Source organism: Falco rusticolus, chromosome 5 (assembly GCF_015220075.1).
Source record: "Falco rusticolus isolate bFalRus1 chromosome 5, bFalRus1.pri, whole genome shotgun sequence".
Taxonomy (NCBI): Eukaryota; Metazoa; Chordata; class Aves; order Falconiformes; family Falconidae; genus Falco; species Falco rusticolus.
Window position 1 is genome coordinate 62,195,835 of NC_051191.1, and position 17,522 is coordinate 62,213,356.

The following is a 17,522-nucleotide window of genomic DNA, read 5'->3' on the forward strand; positions in this document are numbered from 1 at the left end:
TACTATTTAACAAAAATACTTACACCACTTTAAAACTTAATCAGATTGTAATGCATTGTTAATGGCTTGGCTTTCTTATTGTTAATACTGCTTTGTGATGTTTGTTTAACTCAGCCTCATTGCTATATTGGGTTTGCATGGTGAGGTTTTGCTAGCAGGGGGGCTACAGGGGTGGCTTCTAGGGGAACCTTCTAGCAGCCTCTCACATCTGGCAGAGCCAATGCCAATTGGTTCCAAAATGGACCCACTTCTGGCCAAGGCCAAGTCCATCAGCAACACTGGTTAGCACCTCTGTGATAACATTTTTAAGAAAGGCAAAAAAGCCCAACAAAAGCTGCACAACTGCAGCTGGAGAGGAGAGTGAGAATACATGAGAGGAACAACTCTGCAGACACCAGGGTCAGTGAAGGAGGAGGGCAAGAGATGCTCCAGGCACCAGAGCAAAGATTCCCCTGCAGCCCTTAGTGAAGGCCATGGTGAGGCAGCTGTGCCCCTGCAGCCCCACAGAGGTTAACAGTGAAACCGATATCCACCTGCAGCCTGTGGAAGACCCCACACCAGAGCAGACAGATGCCTGAAAGAGGCTGTGACCCCATGGGAAGCCCACACTGGAGCAGGCTTCTGGCAGAACCTGTGGCCCTGTAGAGAGAAGAGCCCACACTGGAGCAGTCTGTTCCTGGAGGACTGTACCTCATGGAAGGGCCCCACGCCGGAGCAGTTTGTGGAGAACTGCAGCCTGTGGGAAGGACTCACACTGGAGAGGTTCAGGGAAGACTGCCTCCTGTGGAAGGGACTCTATGCTGGAGCCAGGTAAGAGTGTGAGGAGTTCTCCCCCCAAGGAGGAAGGAGCAGCAAAATGAACATGTGATGAACAGACTGCAACCATTGTTCTCCATCCCCCTGTGCCACTTTGCAAGGAGGAGGTAGAGAAAACTGGAAGTGAAGTTAAGCTGGGGAAGAAGGGTATGGTGGAAGGGAAGGTGTTTTAAGATTTGGTTTTATTTCTCATTATCCTACTCTGATTTGATTGGTAATAAATTAAATTATTCCCCCCCCCCCCCTGAAGTTGAGTCTTTTTTGCCTGTGACAGTAATTGGTGGATGATCTCTCTCTGTCCCCATTTCAACACATGAGCTTTTCTTTATATTTTCTTTCCCCTGTCCAGCTGAGGAGGGGAGTGATAGCATGGCTTTGGTGGGCATCTGGTGTCCAGCCAGGGTCAACTCACCAGGACTGATTTCAGAGATATTTGGTCTAATGCCATCTTTTCCTTCCTTTGCCTTTTTTCTTTGATATGAATATTCATGACCTCACTTCACACTGTCTACCAGGACTTCAAAATTTTAAAAGCAATAATAAAACCCCCATATATTTTTTTTAAGAAAGCTGAACTTTTTCAGGATTTCAGTCACTGTTTGGTATGAACAGTCTTGATGCCTGTTTTTATGATATCATGTTTTAGAGCTCTAGAGGTACTCATGCACACAGTTGTTCCTCTGTGCATCATTAGATCTCATGACCAAGCCAGCACCCGTTTCTTCACACAGATTCTCTGTTGTCTCTTTTTAACCTAGGAATCACATTTACGGTGGTATTTGACTTGGCTTGCAAACGTCAGCCTTGCACATGAGATTAAAGCAACATTTTGTGTTTATAGATCTATTACATTGCCCCTGGTCTACAGCAAGTTTCATTCGATACACTGTTATGGTTCAACCCCAGCCAGCAACTAAGTATCATGAAGCAGCTCATTCAATCCTCCCACCCTGGTGGGGTGAGGAGGTGAATCAGAAAAAGGTAAAACCCATGGGTTGAGATAAGATAAGACAAGTTTAATAATTGAAATGAAGTAAAATATTATTATTATAGTAATAAAAAGGAAAGAGGGAGATATAAGAATAAAACTCAAGAAAAATAATTGATGCACAATACAACTGCTCACCACCCACTGACGGATGCCCAGCCAGTCCCTGAGCAGCTATCAGCCCCTCCCAGCCAGCTCCCCCCAGTTTATATATTGAGCATGACATCCTGTGGTATGGAATATCTCTGTGGCTAGTTTGGGTCAGCTGGATTCTGCTCCCCACAGCTTCTTGTGCACCTCCTCACTGGCAGAGCATGGGAAACCGAGAAGTCCTTGACTTAAGAGTAAGCACTATTCAGCAATAACTAAAACATCAGTGTGTTATCAACATTATTCTCATAGTAAATCCAAAACACAGAACTGTGCCAGCTACTGGGAAAAAAAATAACTCTATCCCAGACAAAACCAGGACATACACTTACCAAGAAAATAGACATTTCGCTCTTCTGTGAGGCATGTTTTAGGTTAGTGAAGGCATCTCTACCAAGTCCTCTGTCAGGAACATTTAAAATACGAGCCAATGCCAGATCATCCTTAGAATTCACCAGCAAGCTTAAATATGAACAAACACACTTCTTTGCTAGGCCTGTCACCTGTATAAGAAAGCATCACACAAATGGTCATCCTGCTGCTGAATTATGGTGGGGTTTTTTAAATATATTTAGGTATGTACTGACATGATTTTTGGAAAGAGTAAGAATTTCACCTTGCATAATTTCAAAATGTTACTTCATGTATGGGGATTCTGGAAGCATTGACAAAAGCAGGTATGATTACTATGTTAAAGTTACATATAGTGTGCTTGAATATTCACAAAATATTTGAGGGTTGGATCTCTAGCTATTAAAATTGGCTATCAATTTCTATTTGGACACCTCTTCAGATATTCCTTTTCTATCCCAAGGTAAAATACTAGCACCATTAAACCACATAAGGATTTGTCATTAACCTCAAATAGGCTAAGATTTTAAACAACTTGCCAGCTCTGCAGAAGATTCAGTAATTTTTGCCTTGGCTCCCAGGGGATGTCAATCACAGAAACTCCACTGATTGAGTTTGGACATAAATTGTGGCCTAGATCCACCCACATAACCAAAACATAACATTGTATGCTTATATTGCAGCACTGTTCTGGACCCTGTAAGAACAACGGTCCCAGAACTGAGGAATTTACAGTTTTGTCACAAGCAAAGAAAAGATGAAGAAAAGGCCATGAACAAAAGGAAAGATAATGAGAAGACCTATTTTTTCTACGGAATTTCCTCCTTATTCAACAGGATGTATACAACAAAAATCTAGGCAGTAAACAAACCAAACATATATGTGTGACAGTGAAAAGATAGACAAGAGAAGGAAAAAAAAGGAAGGAGTATTTTTACTACACAAGTCAGAGCAGCAAGAAAGCCATTATGTTAGTGGTAGAAGAAGTACTATCTAGGGGAGAACCTCAGTTCAGAAAATATTTTCTTGTTCAGAAATATTTTGAATTGTACCCACATATTGAATTGAAATTGCCACTTATGAGAAAAGCAAGTTTGGAAATTAACTAAAGTGCCAGCATTTTAAGCGTTGTTATAGAGTATTCTGAGATTCTTGTTTTAAGGGTTGAAAGGGTAAAAGGAAAAAATCCAGTATTCCAGAAAGTTCTCAAGTCCTCTACTATGACAGACAAACCTTGTTTCCTTTGCTACAGCTAACACTGCAGTGGGTATTCAGATTTCTTCTGTAAGAGAGAATGAGCTAACAAAGTGAAATCAAAGAAGTTTACTTCACCTACAACTTTACTTTGTAGCATTGGGCAAATCATTTAACTCTTAGTCAAGACAATGTTTTATTGATGGTGTACTTGTAGAAAAATTTATTCCCTGGTGATTCAAGGCAGATTAAGTCTACAGCAAATGCCTGCTTCACAGAAGGACTGTCTTCAATATATATGGAACATTACAAAAGAGATAGAAATAATTTTTACCTTCACATTCTCCTGGCCCTGTCTGTTGACCGGTGTGGGAGGAGTAGAAGGAACAGAAACATTATTTTCTTGTGCATTCTGTATGCCAGAAATAAATTCCAACAGTTGAGCCTGTAGTAAAAAGATCAGAATAAACTTAAATATGAAGATGACTAGAAAGCAAAAGTAGTATTACAACCAGGTGAAACTACGTCACTGCCAGTTTACTACTGTTTTGAGTTAACACAGACCTCATGACCTACTTTTGGTTTACAGTCTTTAGCAGAGAAATGAGGTGTAAGGGTCAAACTATCTTAGAAAAGGTATCTCAAACAATTACCTAATACACTCAAACTAAAAGTGGCTGCTTATGTTTTGGAGAACTTCTAATATGTTCTACCATGTTCAGGGAGAGCTCTTTAACCTACCAGAGTTCTCTACCTTCCCTATGAAAACAGGAAGAAAAGAAACCCCAAAATCGCAGTTTCCATGCCTTTCTCCTGTGCTTCAGTTCTCCTTGTAATCTTTTTTTGTGTTTAATAATTACATGAGTGTTTTGAATGTAGGTTCTCTGAACCTTTAAGGAAGTAGACAAGCTGGTTACAAGCATACTTGTCACAGAATCATACAATAATTTAGGTTAAAAGGGACCTATAGGGATCACCTAGTACAAACCCATGCTTGAAGCAGGACCAGTTTGACCAGGTTGCTCAGTGACATGTTGAGTGAGCTAAGTTTTTAATATCTCCAAAGACGAGATTCCATATGTTCTCTGGGCAACCTGTTAGTGATATTTGACCACTTTTTCATGGAGAAAGCTATTCTTACTAGGCCTGGAAGGTAAACAGTTTTAATCATGCTGTAACTAATAACTCATGGTACATTCATAATATACCTCAGTCCAATTATGTTCAGTAACTGGCATATCTTCCCTCATATTAAAATTGCCATCTAATTAAACATATATCAAATGAAGAAGATTAAATAAACATAATTTAAGTCTGCAATGCTGAGAGCAGGCAGTAAAAGCAGACAACTACTCTCTAATTCTCATTACAAACTAGAAGTATATGCATCTAAATCCAACATTCATTAACTTTTTCAGTATCAATATCCTCTGTCCTTTGACTTTTCTATGCTCTAGAAGCACAGGATCAAATAAAATCATGCGGAATGTTTGTTTTTCAAACTTGTCTTAATTGCTACTTACATATATTTTTATTCAATAACAGAGATTAATCAAATTCATTTTTCATACTTTATTAGAGTAAGAGTGGAATACACACAAAAACTTCTCTAGAGTATAGCCCCACATGCAGTGTCATAAGAGCATCTGAAGATGCAATAAACTGCAATAGTACTGCAGACTGGCTGAAGTGGAATCTTTTCTGGTTTCTGGAAAAATCTAAAATGGAACTATATGTAGTATAGGGTAGTTTCTGCTGTTAAGTGAGTGGTATTTTTAAGGTGATGATCATCAAAAATATTTTGACTGCATATCAACATACAACCAAAACTCCATGACACATGTTAATCACTAAGCTTTGTTCCAGTCTTACCAAATCTCTACAGTTCATTTTTCAGTTCCATTTCTGGCAAAGTGTGATATACTTATAGAAGAGCTGTGGGACCCACCCATTTAGCAGGAAAACAGAAAGAAATAATTTTGAGTAAATTTAAGATCTCTTTAAAAGATTTAGTAATTTAAAGTCATTGCTTCCCCAATAGAAGAGCAAAGTAACTTGTGAATAATTCGGAGCTCCTGCTTATATTTAGAAGTGTCATAAATCCGTAACTGGAATCAAAATTATGTCAGAACAATATAAGAGATCAAGCAAACAAAATACTTACAGGGGCTATGCTTTCATCTTCAGATACAAGTCCAAGACCACAGCATTTCTGACATATGTCTATTAGATCTAACATATTGCTTCTTTCTAAGAAGGCATGATAGGCTTTTTTTACGTCAGCATAATTTTCAGGTTCTTTCATGTTTTTGTATGATAATCCCAGTTTGTCATGTAAAAAATACTTCCAAGTTTCCAACACGTCACTAAGTGATACTGTGAAATCTCCATGGTGCTAATAAAACAGAAAAATGCAAAAATAGTATTGGTTATAAATAAAAAAGTATTCAGCATAGGTTTAAAACTAACTTTTAAAAAAGATGCATTTCAAAAAATAAACCTCTTACAACCTAAATATTTATTATAAACAAAGTCTTACTTGAAGTTCTTCCAGTGCTTTGCCTTTACAGTTGAGTATTGTTACATGCAGTATTTGTTCCTGATACCAGGTATGTACCTTGAACTTCACTCATAAGAAAAAACATTGACTTTTTTACAGGACTGCGGCTTACATAAAGTTATTTGCAGAAATAGTTTTCAGTGTGGCAGGCATTTACATCCCAAAGGCAGTAGATATAGCTCTATTACCTTGCTTCAAGCAGTCATCTGGGAAAATACATGCTATGTCAAAAAAAAAAACCAAACAAACCTGCTTTTCCTTTGTTAGTATAGTTATACTTTATCATAACACTGATAGTGTTACTAACAAATACATTAAAACAATGCACACCTACCCATTACTAGGACCTTGACTAATGTTAACTGTACAGTATAGGCCAGAATCTTATACCCAGCTTCTGGCCCACTCTCCCTGTCAAAATTATTAGATTACATTCCATGTACCCCTCTGCCTTCTCCCCAACCTCCAAAATGGAAAAAAAAAAAAGTTTTACAGTTTATCAGAAATTTATCAAGAATTAGAGATTAACAAAGAGTTAAATTAAAAGAGCAGATAAAGGGGGTACATGACAACAAATACATGGGTAGCAAAAAAACCTAAGCATTTTCTTTGCAACTGGAGAACCTTTTCCTATTCTAGGCAAAAAAAAAGAAAATTAAAATTTATCACAAACTTAAGAGGCTTGTAACACAGTTAAAGTCCCTCTTTTCTTTCCAACTCTTGAGAGGAATGCTCTGTTGACCTTTGGTGGACAGAAGCAGAAAATGTATAAAACTAATGACTAAAGGTTTAATTTACATACTAGTTCATAATTTTTTTCAAAAGATTTACAGTGAGGGCATCTGCTATTGCTACACTTCTAGGCAGAGGTTTATTAAGTAATCATGCCTAACTAGTTAGAAGAGTGAAGCAATAAGCTTGCAGTTTTCTTGTGCAGTTCTAAACTAAAGGGTAAAAAAAGAATAAACTTTTCTTTAAAAGTTATCTCTACATGGGAGAACAGAAGAGACTAAGAAAAAGAGAATGTATGCAGTCCATAATGCTACATGGCATCTCATTTATGAGGGAGAAGTAACTAAAGAACCATAGGTTTTAACAAAACTGGCATGGCTGAAGTTTATAAGTATGGCAGCAGGGCACGAATGGCAAACAAAAAGGTGAAAGCATCACCACAGATACGAACAGACAGTGGAATTCAAATTCAGAGGAATTTAAAAAACAAGCCAAGTAAGCAACAAAGCCTTGTTACTTGAGTCACAGATCAAGTGATGTTACTGAATGCAAGGCAGCTAACCATCCAGTTGTATCAGTAAAACTAGAGGAGAGAGCAGTTACTGCTGAACTCTTGAGCAAGAAATAATTAGGTACAATACATAGCCCTATAGCAAAGTATTGTTATTTTTTAAACCAAGTGATTCACGCTTGCGAGGAAGGGGTGGAGGGAATCAGCTCACTGAGCATCAGAGGTTTTAAGTCTTCCAGTTCAGCACAGGTGTAACAAGGAACTGCAAGAAACCTGAGCCTGTCTCTTGTGGCTGCCAACAAAGGAGATGAGTGTATTGTCAGTGGTCAAAGACTGCAATACTGAAGAAGCCAGAAAAATCAGTTTCAATCTGTGTAAACCAAGCTATGCACAGGAAGAATTCCATTAAGATGCAACTTATATAAGTGAAAATACATGCTAACATAGAATTCTGCTACTGATTAGATTGAGCTAAAGACTGCAGAGACAAAACACAGTGTCTGGGATGCAGGATTACATACATATTCCTGGCCTCTGCAATTCAGAATCTGGTCCTTTATTCAATTGTTAACCTGTTTTTTTATCTCTTGACCACTGCCCCTGGATTTGCACTACTGTACTGTTCTCTGCCTTGCCAAAATTCGGCCTAAGAGATGCTGATCTCCCTTACACACCCATACCTCATTATATCCTGTGCCTATTTTCGCCTTGCTCCCAAATCTTGATGTCTTACTCAACATCCACCACAATCTGTTTTCTCATAGCCATGTTTATTGCAGTCCTTTCCATACTACCATACTCTAAAACCTCCCAGTGTCAACTTGCCCACCACCACTTCCTCTTTCTCCTGTAATCTTGCAGCTTCCTTACTACTTGCTCTTACCTCTCCTCTGAAACAGAGCAAGGTCTTAAAAAGATTAGTCGGAATGAGCTTGGTACAATGCTCTGGGTGATGCTCTGTTTGTGTTGAGTAAAGAATGTACTCTGAAAAGTACTCTGAATAAGGAAAGGTTCCACTAACAAAATTAAAGGAATGTACCACTGATGATAAAGGAACGTGCTCTGAATAATTAGAAAAGATAAGGTGGGCACCTGAAAGAGATAAGGAGACCAGGAGTCAGGAAATTGTTGAACAAAGGAAGTTGAAAGGCTTAGTCTACCTAGATCCCACTTATGAATAGAATGATTACGTGTCAAAATCAAATGAATATGTATGTAAAGATGTTGTAACCTCTCACAAACTTTTTAAAATACCTAACTTTTCACTGAAAACTTTGGAGCTAGTTTGTCCAATGTGAATTGGCTAGCTCCCCAATTTGGCACGAAATACCTTTGCTGCTTAAAGACAAAATCCATCTCTGAGCAGTTACTCTGCTGTTTTGGCATCATTTCACAACTACTATTTTTGTCCACACTCAGCTCTGATCTACAGACTAGTCCCTACTTCGTACCCTTACTTTTTCAGCTAAGGTCCTTCTATTTGAGTTAGACCTCAGAACACATGCAACAAGTAATTTTGCATCTGTAGCAAATTTTCCAGTTTTCACTAAGGAAACTGAGTTCATGCTACTGGTACCTAAAGCATATGACAGAAAAAAAAAAAAAAAAAAAAAGGAAAAAAAAAAAAAAAGAGCTGTATTATACAGTCATGTAACATGACATAAATGTCCTGCGACTGAGTGACAAGCTTTGCTTTGCTACATCAATAATGGCAGATAACTCCCATCTAGCCCAAAGGTTTTATTTCATGTTTTAACATTAAGCGACTTTAATCTGCATAAAAGTGATTACTTACTAACACCATTAGCAACTGAATACAAAACTAAATACGCAAACAGGTCAGCAGCAATTGTAATTATTTAAGTTGTTCCAGCCCAAAAGATCCCTCCTTAGGGTTCTAGCATACTTAGCACAACTTTCCCAATAGACCTGGTTAAATATACAATTCCAAAGTCCTGAAAGTCAACTCCTTCAATATTGCCTAAGCAGAGAACTAGGAGTGAAAATGAAAGAGTACTCACAGATATTATTTTTAGAGCACTTTTTTGCCTTCTAGTTTGTGCATGGGCTACAATAATTCAGCACTATGAACTTGCCTGCTATCCCACAGATTACCACAATATTAAAATGGCATACATGTTTTCTGAAAAGCACTTATTTTCCATTTCAGACCTCAAAAAATTAAACATGTAATCATATTATAATCCAATTTAAACATACCAAAACAGCAGTAGGTTGAATAAAAAAGAAGATTAAAAAGTTTTCTCACTTTGTTTTGAAACAAAATTCTCCAGAACTACCAAGTTAAAGTACAACTTCAATATGATATCTAATAAATCAAAACCTTTCCTCATCAGACCAAGGACCTGCAGAAATTCACAAAATTTATACTAGTGCTGCAAAAATATTTTAAATCCAAATAAAACCGCACTCCAGATATTAACCTTCATGATCAAGTGCTCACTATGACAGTGTATTCCATTAATTATAGAGTCAATTTGTCAAGAATCTCTGGTTTTAAAATTAATTTTAAAAAATATTGGTGTTTCAGTAAGCATGTACCAACTAGCTAATACCTTAAGGAAGTTAAAAAAGTTCCATACTTTCATTCCATGATGTTGTAAGTATTGTGTTTCATAGGCATAGAAACAATGAAGTATTATGAAGCACTTTCACTTCTTGTTAGTGCAGTATTCTCAGTTTCCTTGGACTCTTGCCTTAGAAAGTCTGAAATCCAGCAGCAACATTTAATGCCTACAGACAACATATTTTAGTATTTTGTAAGTATTGCAAGCTTTCTAGGGCTAACTACACAGCCAAGCAGCTTCCATTTTGACAGAAAATTGTTTTAAAAAACATGAAGTCACGTGTGTGTCAGCAATATCACATTCTTTCCTGCCCTTCTCAAACAAATGGTCACTGCCCATTTTTGGAATATGTGTGTTCAAGACTGCCATGCTTAACCTCCACAGAAGTGTTGTCTCTAGTTCTATTATTTTCAGGCATACTCCTCAAATGCAGTATTGTTGTCTGGTATTGCCCTCAAGCTGTGTGATTCTGCAGTCTTGTCACTTCTGGTCCTACTGAGTCTTGCTTGCTTCTGTACACTTTCACACAAGACATAAGTTCCCAAACTGTGGTATATAAAGCACACTAAAGTATTTTAAAGCAGCATTTTTAGTAAGTTTCCCACTCCAGTGAACGCCGATAGTGCCATGCACAGATTTAGAAGGTGGTTCATACATGTGCAAGTGAATAGACATATGCATCTAATATTTATTATATTGCAATCTGCCAGAAGCAAAGCCAGTGAAGATACAGGCCAATATCCCAAGCTTGGAGAAATGCCAGTATACCTTGCATGGATAATTGTTTGGGACTGAACACCTTTTTTTGGGGGGGCAGGGGCAAGCAACACTGTGGGGTGTCAAGGGGAAAAGTACCAGGATCAAAGAGAGTAGAAGTATGCTCAGTTTAAGGAGGTCTGGAGAGCTACAGTAGGGTGAGTAGAAGAGTTAGTAGTTGCAACAGTAAGATCCTGAAACAGACAAAGTAAGAACTGTACTCATCCAAGCAACAAACTCCTACTTTCTAAAGTTAACACTATCAACTATAGCAGTAATAAAAACAAGACAGAAAATGTAGCACACTCTTGGTTAAAAAAACAAAACAAAAGAGCCCTACACCACATTCTTGCTTCCCCTTCCACCCCTCAAAACAGAAGCATGTAATACTATAGAGAAGAAAGGGAGGCGGGGAGAAGAGGAAGCCTTATCAAAAAACTAAAGAGGGTGCCTCAAGATTTAAGTAGCAACAGTTTAACACAGTTAAAACTACTCCAGCTGTTAAGCAACCCAAAAACACTAGAAACAGTAACTACTAATGCTTTGGTTACACAGGGTATAGGGAAAGACAGCAGAACAGTCTCAGGGCATCATTTGCTTTTAAAAAAATGCAATTAAATATGCATTACTTCAACCTTTCTTCTATAAAATGTCAATGTTTGGTTGGGTTTTTTTTCCTCAAAAAAGAGCCTGTCCCTTGTAGAGAAGACTACTCAGCACTAGTGAGACCACATCTGAATACTGTGTCCAGTTCTGGGCTCCTCAGTACAAGGGAGACATACTGACATACTGGAGAGAGTACAAAGTCCAGAGAATCACCCACAAAGATTAAGGGACGGGAGCATCTCACGTATGAGGAAAGGCTAAGAAAGTTGGGGTCATTTAGGCTGGAAAAGAGAATGCCCAGGGAGGATGTAATCAATGTATATAAATATCTAGAGAGAGGGTACAAAGAGGATGGAGCCAGGCTCTTTTTTAAGGTGCTCAGTGGCAAGCCCAGAGACACTGGGTACAAACAGAACGAAACACAGGAGGTTCCCGCTGAACATTAGGAAGCACTCTTCTACTGTGAGGGTGATTAAGTACTGGCACAGTCTGCTCAGGGAGGTTGTGGAGTCTCCATTCTTGGAAATACTCAAAAGCCATCTGCACATGGTCCTGGACAACTGGCATTATGTGGCCCTGCTTGAGGAGACAGGTTGGACAAGGTAACCTCCAGAGGTCCCCTACAACATCAACCATTCTGTGAAAAATTAATTATACTGAAGAACAGCCAAGACAATGCCTCTTGGTAGCATCCTTACATATGTTACAAGCAACATCGTATAAAATTGCTACAAAGTTGGTAGGAGTCTCATTACCAAAAGGAAGACAGATAAAACTATTTAAGGGAGTAAGGCTGTAAAGCAACTTTGCATTTTTCTTTATTTGTCAACATAGAAACAAGATTATTTGGGAAAACAATTCAAGAAATGCAAGAACCTCAACAGAACATATTTTTTCAGATAGTGTACAAAATGTAGTCATGGAAGCACAGGGTAGAACTAACCACACACAAAGCTGGATTTCATGCAGAATCAGAAAGAGACAAAAACAAATTTCTGAAGGGAAAATGTATTTCTGAAAACAACAACGAAGCACTTTTTCCTCCAGTCTCACAGTCCCAGTGCTAGAATAGAGATTTACAAAATATTTAAGACAAGTCTAAGAATCTAAATGGACAGACTCGAGAAAAAAAAGAAGTTTTATATGATGTCTCATTTTCCCCCAATAGTAGCTAAAACAGCCATGGTCTGAAAATGACAAGTAAGTATTTGTCCTAATAGCTACAACACAAAGTATTTTCAGAGGAATTCAAAGCATATGATTTTTTTTCCTTTTATCCCCGCTATTTGATCAATGTTTATCACACTGCTTGCTACCCTTATTTTTGGTGAAATTTAAGACTAGTAAGTTAGAAGACTTTGAAACTTTTCTGGATTTCTCAAAAAAAGCTTTGTTATTTTTCATTTTTACTGCTGATACAGATAACATTAAAACACCAATACCATCACAACTGTCCAGGTTCCTAAAGAAAGAGAATAGGTTTTTGTTGTTTGTGGTAGCTTAGGGTTTTTTTCAACCCAGTGAGTCAATAGCATGTTAGCACAGTTATTTTTCATGCAGTAACTTACTTCATCATAATAGACTTCTATTCCATGGGTGTTATGTTAACAATATGAAATTATTGTACTTAAATGAGAGATCTAACAAGGGACATAACATGGTGAAAATTTATTAAATTGATTACCGCTTATGAAAAAGACTTTGTCTTTAGTTAGGAATCATTTAACTTGGACAGTGAGCTCAGGGAGCTCAAGGATATCTTTAAGGAGCAGGTGGTGTTTGCCCTGAGCCCCACGAACAAGCAAGAGATGAGCAGAACCATCGAGACAACAAGTATTGTGTGCAGCTGTGTCACAATGGTAACATCACCACATTCGGGCATTGGGCCAACATCCCTGGCACGTGTGAACCTTACAAATCACAAAATACTGCACGCCTGCACTTAGCCTAAACTTAAAAGTTTACATACATAGGTGTGTAAACTATTTTTGTTTTTCACCGAGTATAAAGGTGGGCAAGCTCCAGGACTGGGACAGAAGCCTCACCTACAGATGGACACACAGTGTAGGAATTTTCCCAGTTACCATGAGACTCCTGGTGCCAGCTGCAACTGGGCTTCCCAGCCGAAGTGTGGGCTTGGATGATATTAAGGTGGTAACTGGTGATGTATCCTTTTCTTATTAAAGATCCTTTTGTAGTAAGGATTTGATGTTTCGCTCCTATTGCTCTTTCATCATATTGGGCATAATAACTAGTACTGTTTCCTTTTATCATATTGCATACTATTTTCCTTTATTATATTGTAATATAATAAACTGTGTTTATTCTTATATTTGATTTGGAATTCATTTTTGCTTGGTATCCAGTCAATCAGCAAAACACATGCCCTACAACAATAATACTCTGCATCTTAGTTTGATATTTCAGCACTGAACCAAATAAAACAGCCATATTTAACACTATAAACATCAAAATGGACATCCAACTGAAGAAACTGGATTTCAGAGGCAGCACATGCAAATGCTGGAAAAGTTTTAATCCACATATGGCAGACAAAGTTTATACATACTGTTAATTTGTCTTATCAGACCAACTAGTATAATCAGAAAAAGCAAATTAGGTTTTGAGCACTTGGTCCTTCAGATTTGAAGTAAAAGCAGTATATTTCAAATTTTAATTGTTTGAATTTTTGTTCGATCATATCTGAGAGAAAAGATACTTATAGAGGGGAGGACTGCTTGCTAGAGAAGAAAAAAGGAGAAAGCAGAATGAACTAGTTACTTCTAGGGGAAGGAAAGAGCTTTTTATAAGCTGTTAGGAAGGAAATAACAATGAACCATAAAAATATCATCTTTACCATGTCTGCAATTTTTGACATCCAGCAGAATAACAAGTTCTAGTCCCCCGAGTTAGCTTTGGAAAAATGTTTGTGATTCTCAATGGAGAGTCACACCAAACACGACAAACAGTGATTGCCTCCACAGGTAGTTTTACACTATTGTCTTTTATCACTTATTTTAGAGTTTCTTTTGATGTGCAATAATTTTCTAGTTTTACCTACACAGGTACTGTGAAGACACTGGAATCCTGGCTGGAATATATTACATTCTATGAAGTACAAATGTAGAATCTTGGGATTCTAATATTTCTGCTGTAACATTTTATTTTTTTTAGTGGGGATGAATTGACCAGTGTTATATTTAATGTTCAGACAACAGATACCCCCATTCTGCACATTTTAGACTACAAAACATTTTCTGGTGATTAATTTAGTTAGGTTAAAGAGTGTTCTAGAAATATTTCTTCCAAGACTTAAGCTTCTTCCAGTACAAGTGGTAATTTTTTTAAAGAATACACTGCACCTAGAAGTGCACAAAGTGAAGCAGGTTTTCTGTTTGTTTGGGGTTCTTTGTTGGTTTGAGGGGTTGTTTTTGTTGTTTGTGTTGTGTTTGGTTGGGTTTTTTTTTTAAACTAAAGATTTGTACTACATGTTTAATTTAATATGCAACATTTGGGTAAGTCTTCCAACAACAGTAATTTGTTTTCATCAGTAATTAAGATTATTGACCTAAAAAGATATCTTTAGATTATTAAAGTGACTATTGCAATTGTTCTCATTAGATGAGACACATGCAAAGGCCTGACTGTATGTTGCATCAGTTTTCGGTATGTTTCATATGATTGCTAATGCCCAACCTTCCAGCTGTGACAAGCCACAGTACTTCTTACGGAGGCTCTTAAAAGTTACATCTCCTGTTTGTCTTTTGACAGATACTTCTTGTACACATGCAAAGGCGGCCATGTATTTCCTAGTGGTACTGGGAGCATGCTCCAACTTGTATGTATAGGTCTTCATCTGATGAGCCTCAGGAAAAACAGCAGCCAAGAACAGACTTCTACAAGCACAACTCATGCAGCTTATACCAAATCAGTTATGTATGCATACTGTCATGTCATTCCGAAGCGGTTTTGGAGCACTCAGAAAAAAGGTGCATCCCAAATGCCATAGTTCTCCCACCCTCATCTACAGCATAGAAGAAACATATGATGGAAATAAAAAGAGGTTACATGATCAGGAAAAAAATACACTAGTATTTAATATTAAAAGTTTTAAACTCAGATATACACTTAGAAAACTTCCATCCTCCCATTTGTCTTGTTTTTCTTTTTCTAAGCCCTTATTCAACAGTATGCTTAATTATACTAATTTTAGTGCCTTGCTGCATCTGACCCTCAGTTAAATCAACAACGAAGTAACCAAAACAGCCATTTCAGGTAGGTGCCTAAGCAAGAAGTCCAGGAATTAAACAAAGTTCAAGATGTACCAAGTCCCAAGAAGTTACTGAATGAATGCTAACCTGTTTATTGACTTCAGCCATCGACAGCTGTAACGCCATCAGCATGTAGTCTGCTCCACATACAGTAGTCCTTTCAGAGTTTGAAAATAAAACCCATTGTCTTCTGAAACACTTGATCCAGTTTAAAATTTTTTGCTGGAAAGCAATCATTGTCTATAATAGAAGATAGAAATAATTAAGAGAAATAAAAATTACTATAGCTATGCAAGAGGTCTATGCATGTCTTCAGCTTCCAAAGAGCTGTGCAAATCCTGTTGCATCTTCTTGCAAATCAAGTTCCTATGTGGATAACTGGCTAGCTGAAAAGGGTCACATAGACATAGTCCAGCTGGCTGGACAAAAATGCACATCGCTCTCAGCTTATCTGAAGTAAAGCAAAATACACTGTCTTTGGCTGTCCTTGTTACACAATAACAGGAAGATTTTGGTGGGAAAAGAATGTTGCAGGTGGGAACAGAAAACTACAGAAGAGAAACTAGGGGTGGGCTTGGTATTTAGGCAACTAACCAATAATGAGCTTAACTTTTGTAATATGTATGAGCTAATTATAAGAAGGCATAAAAGGTGACTGTAAGGTATAATAAACAAAGTCTGCTGATCACTCATATTGAGTGACTGTGTCTTCCCTCCGTCGCAACATTCCTACAATAAACTCTTCCCACTAAACCAAAAGTCTGGTGACGCTTGCTACAACACAGCAGGCATGAAGATAAGGGTTTAAAAGTGCTTATGACTGGCAGGTCTTCATGAAGACTCCTTACTTGCCTTGTACATTATACCAACATAAAAAAATAACCATTATCATAAACATGATAGCGTTTTGCTGCTGAAAGCAGCCAGTCTGAATGCCCCAGAGAGCACCTTCTATACTACCTACATTCTCTATACATCCAGGCTGGTGTCTATCCAAAAGTTTTAAACCTGGAAACACATTTAACATTTCTAAGACTTACTACCAAACATATCTCTAAATGCTTTTATTACCCATGTAGTCTTTTTCTCCATTCCATAAGTCATTATCTCCCCTATTTCCTTTAGCAATGACTTTCAGTACCAGTTTTGAGTTTGACCTCTTCATGCTTTCATCTTTTTCACCTTCTTGTACTTGTTCTTTCCTGAAACAGTTCCCTATGTGACAGTAGAGGAGCAACACCCATACCACTCACTTTCAGAACACAGAACCAACCTCTTCCTTCATTTCACCAAGCTATGGCACAGTCCACAGCTTTTACTTTTGGTTTTTGGGGGGGTTTTTTATTGGTATAATCAGGAAAAAAATTAAGTGTGGGAGAGGGGCAGGAAAACAGGAGACATCAGGTAACAAGCAGGACCGCAGCAGCAACCACAATTACTTAAACTCTCCAAAATGTTTGGAGGGGCCAATCGACTTTATTATTTTACATTAACATGAACAAAATATGAGGGCCATAGGTGATGAAGCAGGTGGGCAGGTGCAAGTCAGTGTAAGGCTGACAAAAAACCTCTCCCTCCCCCCTCTGAGACCTGTCACTCGGAGCCAGCGCCCAGCCAAACAGCCCGAACAAGCCCAAAGCCTGAGAAACAAGCCCCAATCCCTAAACCTTAAGGACCGACATTACCACTAGCGCCACTGCCCTCCCCCCGTCCCGGTTCCCCCGCTGACAACTCCCAGCTGGGGCCTCCTCAGGGGCCGGGCCGGCCCGGGCCGGTCCCCCGCCTCAGGCCCACCGCGGGGCCGCAGCACCCTCGCCTCCGCGGGAGGCCCGCCGCGGCCTTCACGCCCCCCGCACAGCCCGGCGCACTTCCTGCTTCTCTAGCGACATTACCTGCGCGACCAGGAGGACAGCGGCGCCCGCAGCGCAGCAGCCCGGAGGCACGGCTGCCCTCCCCGGCGGTTTGGATTTAAACCCGCCGCCGCCGCCGCCCAATGGGA

General features: G+C 38.6%; 1 protein-coding gene across 4 annotated transcripts in view; it reads right to left on the bottom strand.

The window, feature by feature from the left end:
• LOC119149258 (PARP1 binding protein) overlaps positions 1-17,521 on the bottom strand; it is a 57,438-nt gene extending 39,917 nt beyond the window's left edge. For all 4 annotated transcript variants that reach the window (XM_037390328.1, XM_037390327.1, XM_037390329.1 and 1 more), the window contains exons 1-5: positions 17,416-17,521; positions 15,611-15,763; positions 5,664-5,894; positions 3,834-3,944; positions 2,287-2,457 (exon numbers count right to left, since the gene is read on the bottom strand). In XM_037390328.1, coding sequence (XP_037246225.1) covers positions 2,287-2,457; positions 3,834-3,944; positions 5,664-5,894; positions 15,611-15,760 — 663 coding nt within the window. In that variant the 5' untranslated portion in view covers positions 15,761-15,763; positions 17,416-17,521. The remainder of the gene's footprint in view (positions 1-2,286; positions 2,458-3,833; positions 3,945-5,663; positions 5,895-15,610; positions 15,764-17,415) is intronic.
• Between the last annotated feature and the right edge of the window lies 1 nt (position 17,522).